The sequence below is a fragment of the Gavialis gangeticus genome, unplaced genomic scaffold (genome assembly GCF_001723915.1).
Source record: "Gavialis gangeticus isolate Ggan-Ray unplaced genomic scaffold, GavGan_comp1, whole genome shotgun sequence".
NCBI lineage: Eukaryota > Metazoa > Chordata > Crocodylia > Gavialidae > Gavialis > Gavialis gangeticus.
This window is the reverse complement of record NW_017729029.1, coordinates 55724005-55736358: the sequence shown is the minus strand read 5'-3', so window position 1 is coordinate 55736358 and position 12354 is coordinate 55724005. Positions and strand designations below refer to the sequence as shown.

General features: G+C 48.6%; 1 protein-coding gene across 1 annotated transcript in view; it reads left to right on the top strand.

Moving 5' to 3' along the window:
- The first annotated feature begins 11 nt into the window (after nt 1-11).
- Nucleotides 12-12354, top strand: part of GPR50 (G protein-coupled receptor 50) — a 51480-nt gene continuing 39137 nt past the window's right edge. The window contains exon 1 of the mRNA XM_019521052.1: nt 12-171. Coding sequence (XP_019376597.1) covers nt 12-171 — 160 coding nt within the window. The remainder of the gene's footprint in view (nt 172-12354) is intronic.

Sequence of the window (12354 nt, the reverse complement as noted above, 5' to 3'; positions counted from 1 at the left end):
GCGGCGCGGAGATGCCGGGCGGCAACGGGAGCTGCGCGGGGTGCGGGCTGGCGCCGAGCCCGGCCCCGCTGCTGCTGGCCGCCGTGCTCATCTTCACCATCGTGGCCGACGTGCTGGGCAACGTGCTGGTCATCCTGGCCGTGCTGAGGAACAAGAAGCTTCGCAACGCGGGTGAGCCGGGTCCCTGCAACCTCCCCCCGCACCCCCTCCGGCCCTGGGCTGAGTGATGGGCCGCCGCGGGGTCCCTGCCCCACATGCAGCCCACCCCCGCGTGTCACCCGCCCTCCCGAAGTCACCTTTCCGAGGAGGGGACTGAGAAGGCGACGGGCGTCCGCTTTGCCGTGTCCCCACCAAGCCAAGCGAAGAGGCGGCGGTGCCATGGAGCCGGGCACAGGTGGCGGGGTGATGGAGCCGGAGTCCGGATGCGGGTTTGTGGCTTTTCTGGGAAAGCGGCTTTTTGTCTTCAAAGTTTTTTCCACGCACCCAGTCTGTCTGTGTGCCAGGGACTGGGTCCTGCGGTCCTGATTCATGTGCGACGCTTGCCTGAGAGGGAGCGGGCAAGGTTGGTCTCCAAGTGAGCACAGACTTGCAGGGAGGAGGGAGGAGGGCTACGGGGCGGCTGAGCCCTTACTTGTATGGCTGTTCTTTTATTATCCTGCTTTCCGTGTATTTAGCCAACCTGATCTTAACGCTGCTGTGCTTGTTAGTGATCAGACGGCATCCACAAGTTAGGTCTTCCGCTTGCTTGTCAGTGGATAATTTGAAAGTTTGACAAGGATGCGTGTTTAAACATTTCAGGCGTGCGTGCCCACAAGCTTGCAGAAAAGGGTTTTTTTTTTGCAATTTGTTGTTAATAAAAGGTACCTCTGAACCAATAGTTCTGAAGTTTTGCATTTGTTTTAACATTACACATTGAAGGTGTCTGTATTTGGTCTGAGCAATCCTGATATTAGTCACGTCTAAGCATGGTGTATGTGTGTTTTGAGTGTGGATTTTTCCTGCCATTCCCCAATTTTGTTTTTTTGTTGTTGTAAAGCATTGGATATAAGTTGCACAATAGTGATGTTGTAAGCTCTTCGTTGTGCCACTTAAAAATGATAGACTTTAAACTGTATCTTGGTATGAGCTGCGCCTCTGTTTCCATCTACAGCAAGGCAGGGAAACTACGTCCGGATACCTCAAAGGTTTAATAAGCTGCAAGTGAAGTTGCCACAACTTTGTGGTGCATTTAACAAAGTCATTAGGTGCAGGGGGACACATCTGTTATTCCTGGGTGAACCTGTGGGATCTAGTCTATATGGCAACATTGCACTATGTGTATAGGAGTTTAAATTTACTCAACCCTGAACTCCAGGTTGGGGAAGTACTGCTCTGATTTTGAACGTAGAGAGTTTTATGATCAGTGACCCTGGGAAGGAGAAACTGCGAACTCCTTAAATACAGCACATGAAAGAGTGACAACCAAGCAGTGACATTCATACCTGAAACAGCCAACACAGCGTTCATATGTAGCATCTGCTCTTTCTCCCTCAACCCTCCTGGATACACAGGTCCTAGCCAACTACTGTGCAACTTAGTTGTGAACTTGCTTAGGAAGAGCTGGCCAAGAGGCAACCGCAGGCTATCGTAATGGAAGCTGACCTTCCAGATCTAGCACAGCCGGGGGTCAGGTCAGGATATGGGACCGAAATTCACAGTTGAAAGGGACTGATGTACACACAGTGCCTATATCTACATACCAGAGGTACTGCTGGCCTGAGTGGAGTCCTGAGATATCGTAGGGCACTTTGATTTTCCTGGTAAAGTTGCCTTTTACTTCTCCCAGTGCTGTCATAGTTACACAAAATAGCAGTGAATCATTTTGTGGGGGAAGAGGGCTCATTTGCTTAATTTAGTGGTCTGCGACTGCCAATAGCTGAGGCAGTGTGCAACTTCTTAGACAGGGATGAAAGGCTCTTGGGGGACTTGTTGGACAGTGAGCCCTGTCTGTGGAGTTATATTATCTTGGTGATTTATGCCTGCATTCTCACGAATGCTACAGGCGATTACCAGCGTGATGCTCTGCTGCTGAAATACTTTTGGAAACAAAGGTACAAGTGTCAGTGCCAAGCACTGCCATGAGACCACCCATTCCTCCTGACTCTTACTCCTTCTGTGCCCTTATTTATTGTGCTCCATCATGTGTCTCTGCACAGGGGGCTGAATGCCCTAGGTAGTGTTTGTCCAAGACCAACCAAACAACCCCCACATCCTGTCCAAAATATATCTTCCCCCCACTTGTATCTGAGTGATGTGTATGAGGTGTGCTGTGAGCAGCTCCCCCAAATGGACCTAGTCCTCCTTCTGGCAAAAAGCATGGTCAGCCGAGAGGACCCTCAAGTTGAAAACTATAGTCCGAGACTTCAGGACCAGAACAGCAGCTAGGGGTTTGTTCATTAAGGGAGAGAGTGGATTTAAAGCACAGTAGCTATTTCTGAGCAATTGTGTGGACTCTCTCCTCTGGAATAACTCTGGGTAAATGAGATCCATGGTGGAGCAAGCAAGGCCTTTTTTGAAGGGAATGGGAATTGGCTGGTGGTGAGAAGTGAGCTTCGGAGGGGAGCCTGAGCTCCGCTGCTCCTTTTGAACAGCTCTGACCCTGGGTAATCCCTGAATAGCTCTGCCCCTTCTCTTCTCTTAGTAGCAGGAGCGTCTTCCTCTGAGAAGTTGCTCTGGTTGTGCTGCAGAGGGGGAGATCTCACGGGTGCTAATATTTTGCCTGCTCAGTCTTGCTTACAGATGGGCATAATTGCAGTGCCCATGCTGTAGCAACTCTGCTCTGGAGTTAGATGAATCTTGGTAGGGCTCCTACACTGACAGAGCAAGTACTACTTTCACGTACTCATAGCATCTGTGTTGTTTCAGGGCTGGTTCATATTCTGGCCCTTCAGTTCATGGATCTAGTACATACAGTATTTTACCCTGTGCTCCATATTATTGCTCCAGAGGTGAAGTTAAATGGAGCTGAGAGACATAATGAGCCTGAATCCTCTCTGAATGTTTCCTTATGCCACTGCAAAGGTGTCTTTCTTTGGGAGCGCTTGTCATTACTCATGCAAGAGCATCTGCGGAAATGCTGGCTCTTACAGATGTGAGCTGTTAATCAGCTTTTCAAGTGCAATGATTTCTGAAATAGTTCTAAATTGGCCCTTGATGGAGTTCAGCAGTAGATTTTAAGTTCATATCATGGAGTGTCCTCTTAGTGAGGGCTATCACTCAGAGAAGTGTCAGCCTAAAAACTGCAGATTTCCCTCTGAACTCCAGACCAGCCCCTTTTAACCATACAAGTTTCCAGGACAATTCTAAAATGAAATGTGTGCGAGAAATGTGGGCTGCTTTGTATATTCCTTACCAAGGCAGGATTTCTGCACCAAATGACCCAAATATAGATTAGTAACTTTTCCGCTGGCATGGGGCATAGTGATTTTCAACTCAGTGAGCGTGCATGTGGATTTTACAATGAAATCTTAATCCAGATGCACAGTTTGCCTGCAGAAAGGGTGTGCAGCATGTGTTCTCAGGGAGATGCCAGTGGCCACTGTGTGTCACCTGGAGCAAGGTAGTTAATCTGCCACCTGCTTGCTGAGAATCCTAATACTGGACTCAGATAAAACCTCCGGTACTGCTCACCCCGATCACCTCTTCCAACATTTAGAGAGTTTCCTTGTAACACACTTGAAAATGCAGCATTTTTTCCCATGCAGGCAGAGAGTGTTTGGTGTATTAGGAATAGTGGATCTGAGCATATACATTTGTTTTGATTGTTTGTCAGGTGGCTTGCAGAGCCATTCATTATAACCGTGAGAAATACACCCTGGATCCCAGCGGCTTATAAATGGAGAGGTTTATGCAAAGGTGTTGTTTTGCGGCTTCTTGAGATGGATTCCACCTGAATTGCAGGCTGTGCCCATGCCGTGCAGCATGTGGGTAGTCATAGCCTGCTCCCGCTTCATGAAGGTGTTGCCGTTCTCATTCACACCCCTTCCCACACTCCCAGCCCTTGTCACGCTGCCATTGATGCCATAATATGGCTTCTGGTACCTCCTGTGAAAGGTTCCTCCTATGTTTTCCTCCCCGAGGATGCCTGCTGGCCTCCCCCTTTTACTGAAGAGTCCTTACTCTACAGATCTCCATCTGGGCTCTTTAGAAGTGCTATTGGAGATGGTTAACCTCTTCGCCATGTCCACAGCAACAAACTGGCCTCTCCAGTTGCCATGCTTTAAGGTAGGTTCAGAGGTAAAGATCACTTCCACACCACGGACCATGCTACGAAGTGCTTCATGCCAGCCTGGTGTGCCCAGTCTTATGTGCACTGTGCCCCAAAGCATAATGTAGTTGCCTTCAATCAAGGCTAGGCAGTCTCCAGTAAACCTTTGCCCTTGAGCAGTTGTGCCAACATGTGCCTAGCACTCCTCTTGGTGACTGCAGTCTGTTTCAAGTGTACCGTGCTGCCCGTGGTGTGCCTTTGCTGGCATAGACCTGCCCTTGGTGGCTGTTCTGCCAAAGCCATGAATTATCCCTGTTCATTAAACAGCCTCTTAACCATGGGGCTGTGTCTCTGCAGCGGAGGCAAAATGAGGGCATCAGGCTGAACTGAACTCAGCATCCCTTGGTGTAAATACTGCTGTTCCTGAAAGTTGCTTGTCTGGGTTTCTGTGACTGTGGCATGGCCTGCCAAGGGACTCAGGCTGGAGGTTTCTGATGAAAGCACAGCTTGTTGGAGGCACAAACTCTCCCTCTTGAAACCCTGGGTGCAAGGCTGTGCTGTGTGCTGCCAGTTAGTGCTCATTGCACCAGGGAAGGAGCCTTTGCACCAGACAATCTCTGCTCATCCCGCACCCTGGTAAGGAGCAGGTGTGGGGGGATTGTCCCTCTAGCTGGGATTCCCATATGGAGTGGGGAGGGGTGGACCACAGCAGCGGGCAGCAGTGGAGGGGCATGCACCAGGATTCAAAAGTGAGGGCTTGGGGTAGAGTCACATGGAAGAGGATGGGGCACTTATGTCAGGGAGGGCAGGGCAGGGCAGGGCAAGGGCTCACAAATAAATGGGCAACCAGCATTGGCTTTGGGAGTGGAGGGGGGTAGGAGCCATCGTGGGGGCTGGAAAACAGTGGAGGGCAGAGCAGGGGCAATTCTGTTTGAAGAGCAGCATTGCTTTCCCCAGAGCTGTGACTAACTGAGCCAGTGCCCTGTTCACTGCTTAGGCTGCTGCTGCAATCAGCTGCAATAAGCCAGAAAGTGGGTAGTGCTGCTGGGATATAACAGGGATCAAACAGGGGTCCCACAGGGCAGGATGGCAGCGAAGGGAGCAAATGGCTCAATTGCTCATAACTAATGAAGCCTCTGGTGAGGATGGTTTAGTAGATGAACTCAAGAGACATCTTTGCTGTCCTCAAGTGGGATTGCTCAGTGAAGCCAGGTGGGGTAGGAAGCAGAAAGGGGAGGAAATGAGCATTGTGCTTTCTCTGTGGAAACAGCCCTGCCAGGGGAGTTGCTGAGTGGGCATACAAGGTCAGTGCTCAGAACACAGCCTTCCTGCCTTGCCGGAGACCACTACATGGGTGTGCAACATTTTGGGGCCAAAGTTAGCATGAGGGTATTCCCTACACTGCCTGATGCTCCTTCAGACCAAGTACAGCCCCACTAGCCCTGGATAAAGGGGCCTGGTGTCACCTCCATAGTGTGAGACCTGGCAGAATCGTAAGCAGACGGTGTGGGCTCACTGCTCGTATTTGTCTTGTGAAGTGCTCAGCAATCATGAGATTGGCTGTTTGGTGTTTGCAGCTGCTAGGGAATGGCTTTTTTTTTTTTAGTGAAAGCTGAGATTCTCATTAATCACACGAGCTGGGGCTTTCCTAAAACTGCCAAATACTGAACAGCTGGTGATAAAAATGGTGAGAGATGGGAACTGTGTGGTACACAATGGCAAGCTGTTGACCTTCCCTGGCAGCAGTGGGGCAGTATTAAGTATGAGAGAGTTGAAATTTTCTGCGCACACAAAGCAGGTGTTGCCACAGTCCTGATAATCTTTGTTGGAGATTCCTAGGTAAAGAGTCTCACTTATTTTCCCCTTGCTCGCTGCCTCATTGCTTGGCCTGCCGTGTTCATGTGAAGATCTTGTTCCCGGAACTGTTTCCAGGGAAATAACAATGGGGTAAATTAAACTGTACGTGTCCATGCCGGGGCTGTGAGCCTTGATGGACACCAGAGAGAGAGAACAGCCCTTGCTACAAAGAAACCCGGTGGCCCAGATCCTGCAGCGTGCTGGGCACCATACTAGGGGTGCTATCTGCTCTCGATTCCCACTGGAGTTAAAAGCAGATGAACTCAGCTCCTCACGGGACTGGGCTCCACATTAGACTGTACACAAGGTGGAGGGAAGGCGGATATTAAGAGTGAGGCAATGGTGTCCCTCTAAATTCTTTTCCAAACTGCTTGCTTTGTTCTGTTAAACAGATAAAGCCCAAACCTGCACTCGGTGACAGCTAAGCCAGCAACATGGGGCTGTATTGAATGGCTCTGAGAGAGGCCCAAGTGTGTGTGGTTGGGATCCATGGCTGCTATGAGCACAGTAACTGAGGCTTAATCAACTGACACATCTTACATTAAGATTTATCATGCAGATATGCTCCCCTGGGTTAGCCAGATTAAGAAATGCTGACCTCCTGGTGAGCAGCTACCTGGTCTCTGTTGCCTTGCCTGAACTTGCAAGGTGGCTGCTGAGCATATCTCGGAGGGTTGTTATAGAAGGGCGGGGGCTCCAGCTAATAGAAGAAATACTCCTGAAGAATGAGAAGGCAATATATTCTTCTTAGTATGCCATGTCTCGTGGCCATTCAGCTGGTCCCACTGTTCCTAGATGCGCCTTTCTTCACACCCCACTTTGTTGTACGTTAATATTGGCCCAGATAACTTGCATTGGGGGGTGGGACTGGATGGGGGAAGGTGCCATCTCCAGGGCTTTTTAATATACTTGCATCACATCTGACTCAGGAAATCCAAGTGGAAGTGCCAATGCGGGGAGAGTGTTTGGCAGCCGAGTACAGTTCTGTATTTGGAAGGCCCAAGACACCTTGTTGTCTGATGAGTTTCTGATCAGTCTTCTCTTAACCCTCAGTGTCTTTGCTTCCCAAAGGAAGATTTAATCCTGTGCTGGAATCCTATTAAAATAACTGAGCACATTGGGACTGGCAGGGCACAACGCGCTGTAAGCAATTCAGTGGCAGGTCTACTTTTCACCTTGGCCGCCTGGCTGCAGCCTCACAGAGAGTACTCTTTTTTTGTTCCTGTTTGTGTAAAAGGAGAAGAAGGTTTCCGGTAGGTCAGAAGACTGTAAGGGATGAGCTGTGAAATCAGTGCTCGAGAACTGTCCGAGCCCCAAATCTGTGCTGGGGACATTTCAGTCAAATGGTTGTGAGCACCTGGCAGGTGTCACCTGGGTTCTCAAAGGCTCCAGTCCTCGCCCTCCTTTGCTGCATGTGTTTTGGGTAAAGCCTCCCTGATCTGAATTGCACATGCTCCTGGAGCAGTCTTGTCAGCTTCAGTAGATTTGTTCCCTTTAATGTGACTTGCATGAGTGAAGGATTGTAGAAGGAGCTCTTTTTATAATAAAATTGCCAAGCCGCGTGTCCCCAGCAGCTATCAAAGTCTGGTCTGTGTGAGAAAGCTGCCAGGCAGAATAACAGCCCTGTGACTGCACTAGCGTAGGCCCCTGCATTGAGTCTGCTGCAGAATAAATGGGACTCTACTCCAGTTCTTACACTAAAATGAAGTGGGCTTTATCTTTGTGTAGGGGGCATACATGGCTAACAGAGTTATGCTGCTGTAGCTCTGCAAGTCAGTTTGACTGTGCAGACAAGCTCGTTTTCATGTTGGCTCTGCCTGAGGTCACACATAAGACAAGACCATCCCAACAGCAAGCAGCGCTGCTCTTCTGTTGGGTACCAGGGTGGATGCCAGCCCTGCTGTGGGAGGAGCGGCCTGGTACACTGACTGGTGCCCTTACCTTGCTTTTCACTTTTGCAGGGGCTCCTCTTCCTGGACTTCCACCTTCTCTTCATGGCTAGAGCACTCTTCTCTGATGTGGTTTTTCCTCCATATGCTTATGGTCAGATTTCAGGCTGACCTTCAATCATTAAAATCACCGGACAGCCTGAGCGGTGCAAAATGCAGCTGCTTGCCTCCAGTTGTTGCAATGCCTGCAGAGACTTTCTGGTCAGTTTGAGTGATTCCATTGTAATCTGTCATTGCTGAACCTCTTGGTCAGGGGAGGTCAAACTCATCCAGCCCCACACTGCCTGTGCAGGGGTAGTCTGGCACATGTCACAGCAGCACATGGGTCCAGTCCAAGACATGAGGACAGCACTGGGGGCTGGATGAGATCCAGCCTGTGGGCTGTGTCTGACATCTCTGATCTAGGGCATGCCTTTTTGGCCTGGCTCTTGTCATGTCACTCAAAATTAAGAGGCTCCTACTAAAGGATACATTGCACTACTGGCTGTTGGGGTACCTCAAATGAGGGTCTCTATCTTTGGTACCTGTTTGCTAGAGTGGTCCAGTATGCAGAAACGAATGGCTGGGACAGCGTGATGTACAGCTCTTAGTTGCTTTTGTAATGAAAGCATTTAGCTGCTACGCCAGAGTGGATTATAGGACTTGGCAAATGTCTTTATGAACTAAAGGAGGATATAATGTGATGTATCTAGTATATGCATGCAAGGGTTTGTATCCCACCCTTGACCTAACCTATTCATGGGCTCTTTGAGAAGGGCGAATACCAAAAAGAAACGGAGAAGAGAATTCAAAGAAGTGTGCTCAGATGACTTTCTGTCTCTCAAACCCTTGTAAGTACTTGAAAGACTCAGCTCTGATGGGATTGTAGGTGCTTTGCACTAACCATGAAAAGATGCAGCATAAAAGATTTCTGATTCAGTTTTTGTCCTCCTCCTGGGCATGAAATGATCTACTTTTTAATAGATGGCTGTGCTGTTGTAATGTATTTAAAATAGCAAAAGACTAATAACAGATACAGGATTGGAAAGAGAATTCAGTGCAAAGCTAGTAAAAGGATGCCATGCGTTTGAAGTCTAGTTAAGTTTATTAAAGAGCTGGCAGTGGTTTTGGCCTGGCCCCATTAGTCCCCTGCAATTTTTATAGGTTTGCAATCTCATTTTGTAAAATATTCTGTGCTGCTTTGTTGCCGAGTGGCAAGACTGATTAGAAAGTTACTTCGCAGAAAAAGAGTAATGGCTTGTAAAAAAAGCTGTCAGATCCAGAAAGCAAATGTCTGTCTTTAAACAAAGATGGTGTTTGTAAGCATAGCCAACAAAGCATTGGTGACTCTTAAATGGATCATGCGCCTTTGACGTAGTCATCTGTTGTCTACATAGTTCTACCACTGATACTAAATCAGTGAAGTGACTATTCTGACACTTCAGTTCCTGGTGTCTTGAAAAAAAAGGCGAATTGCTTTGTGGAGTTTTATGTCTAGATGCAGCGTGTGAGTTCTCAGAACATGGGCGGATGTTGGGAGATGTATCCATGACCTGTCATTCATGATGGCCCATGTTCTCAGAACTCGCACACTGATCCTTGTAGTGGCCATGTAGCCCTGGTCCCTTCCCCGCCATCCACCCAGAGGCATGCATGCCAAGCAAAATGTCTTTGAGTGCCACACTCTGGCACCCATGCCAGGGGTTGCCTACCCCTGTTCCAGATGCTCCCACAACCACATTAGAAGAATTAGCATATGTTTATGTGGCTCTGGCTGCAGCTCATATAGCCACAGCTTTAAGCCACCCAATGCAGCTGTAGCAGTATGGAGCTCAGTACAAGGGGCAAACACCACCCAAGAAGCCAAGCGCATACTCAGGCCTCCAGAACATGGGTTCAACATCTGTTACAGAGTTGCCTACAATCTCTGGCTCCCCCATGGCAGCTGGTTTTAAAGTTTGGGTGGAGCAGGACTCAAAAGCCCCCTGGATCTGCCTCTGAATATGGCTTTGGCTGGGTGCAGTTGTAATGGTTGTAACCTTCTACCAGGTTATTATGGGGCGAATTGGGAAAACAGACAAAGCTGAAAGAGGAGGCAGAATCTACAGAATTGTGTCGTACATGTAGGTAGAGTAACGTCTGAATGCACTAAGTCCTGAATGCCAAGGGCAAATTTTGGCCTGTGTTTTACTTCTGGTACTGCAAGTAGCTTGCGGCTGGAGTCGGGGAGGGAGCTGAATGGGGAACCTCTCCTCTTTAGTGTGGTTTCCTGCCATCTTCACAGATCTGTGGATGTGGGTATGGAAGGCCAGTTTCTTCTCATCCCCCTGCTGGTAAGGTGTTGGGTGCAAGGCTGGTGTGGGAAGATGAGCAGGAAGGTCAGCCTTAGCCTTTTATGAGCATTTTATATGGAACATGTACTGTGGGCAGGCATTGTGCTGGCTGCCCAGAGGGCCATCTAGGTTCTCCATATTATTAATAGTAGAACAGAACTGAGCACTCACATATTGGAAAGTGATGCAGTTAATAGGTATTCCCTCATGCTGACCCATGGTATCTACCTTCTAGGATGACATGGTAACAGCAGGCACTAGTGACTCCATTGTAGACAGTCTCAGCTGAGAGGTTTGGTACCTTCCCTTTCACGCTTGCAGAGTGGACATACAGACAAGTTATCATGAGGTTTTACTGTGCATCAGCTGCTCTATACAAACTCTTTTGCATGATAACTGGAAGGTCAACCCCAGGCACAGGGTGTGGAGACAAAACATGTTTGCTCTGGAGGTTTCTGAACTTACTTCGGAGGAAAACAGTGCACAGCATTTACTGAAGGGGAGATGCTTTTCCTCAGTATAAAGTTCCTTCTGAAGAAGTGAAAAACAAGCTTACACTGGAGAAAGTTGTGTTGGCTCTCATGTTTTATGTCCAGAACTGTTGTCATAATCGTGTTATATGTCAGCATGATTTTAGCTGTCAATGAGAAGTCACCAGGGTTTAACTTCCTTTAAGAGCATGCACATACTTTTACTGGGAAGCAGGTGATATGTGGGAAGTACCCATCCTATTTTATTTGCAGTAAGTAACTTATGTGTTTGTACCCCTGGAGAATAATCTCTGTAGATAACGAGATGCTGGCTTAGGGGACTGTGATGACATTTGCACTGCTGGTAACTATCCTTCACATGCCCTGTGAATGAGCAGGACTTCAGTGTGCAGCTCCAGGCATCTTGAATCTTGCATGGATGGTGCATGAATTCACTTAAAGAAAAAATAACCAAATGTAAAGGAGGATGAACTGATCCAAATTCCACTGACATCTAGAGAGAGACCAACCAAGGTGCTCTTCTGTTGAGTTCACATGGCAAGAGCCTGCTGTAGTGCAGAACACTTTTTGAATAAGTATTGTATCACTGCTAAACCTTGTTTGACATAGGTGTGTTCCGGGTAGCAGGGTATGGGAGGGGATAGGCTGGTAATCCAGGCAACTTCTATTTCACATTGTTAGTTGGCTCCATGGAGATAAAATCCTCTATTTTCATTCTTCCAGCACCCCAGGATGCACCATTCCTAGCCTTTCCCACTCCTTTGCTCCATGGCAAACTTTCTACCAGCGTGAACTCTACTGCCCTGGGGGGTGGCGCTGGTCCCAACCCAACACCCCCTCTTCTCCCCAGGGAGCAAAAAATGCATGCAGCGAGCCCACTGGGTCTCTGCTCTACCTCAGTGTGGCATGCACACATTGAGCCTGCTGGGCCTCAGCTCAGCCCTGGTGTGAGTGCTAACTCCCCCTGACTCAATCCAAATTTGGTGAAACATGAAGGATATTTTGGTCCATTTATTTATTTTTAGTTATATTCCTTGTTTCACTCCTTTCTCTTTCATTCCCTTCCTTGCCCGTTCACTTCAAACAGTTATTTTTCAAGACTGTTCCCCTCCTGCCCACAGCTCCAGCTGACTCCTGTTAGCTCTGGAGTGAGGGAGGCCACAGCTTTGCCCCCCCAGCATGGTGACTTACATGCCACCCTCCCTGCTCCTCTCCCACTCTGGTAAAAACCTGGCTCCTGTCCATGCCCCTGCTTGCCAAGCCCTTTAAAGTCCAGACAGTCAAAAAGCCCAAGGCTAAATCAATTCAGTCTTCGCAGGTTTGTCTAAGCTGCGTAGACTGAACTGGTAAGCAATTGAGCAGACATTCACTTTTGATTCTGGAAATGCAGCCACATGCCTGCAGTGACCCAGGCCAGAAGCTGAGGGTCTCTGGAGTACAACTCCCTGCTGGGCTGGAACAGACAGCCTAGGCCAAGGCAAGCCTGCCCACCTGATGGG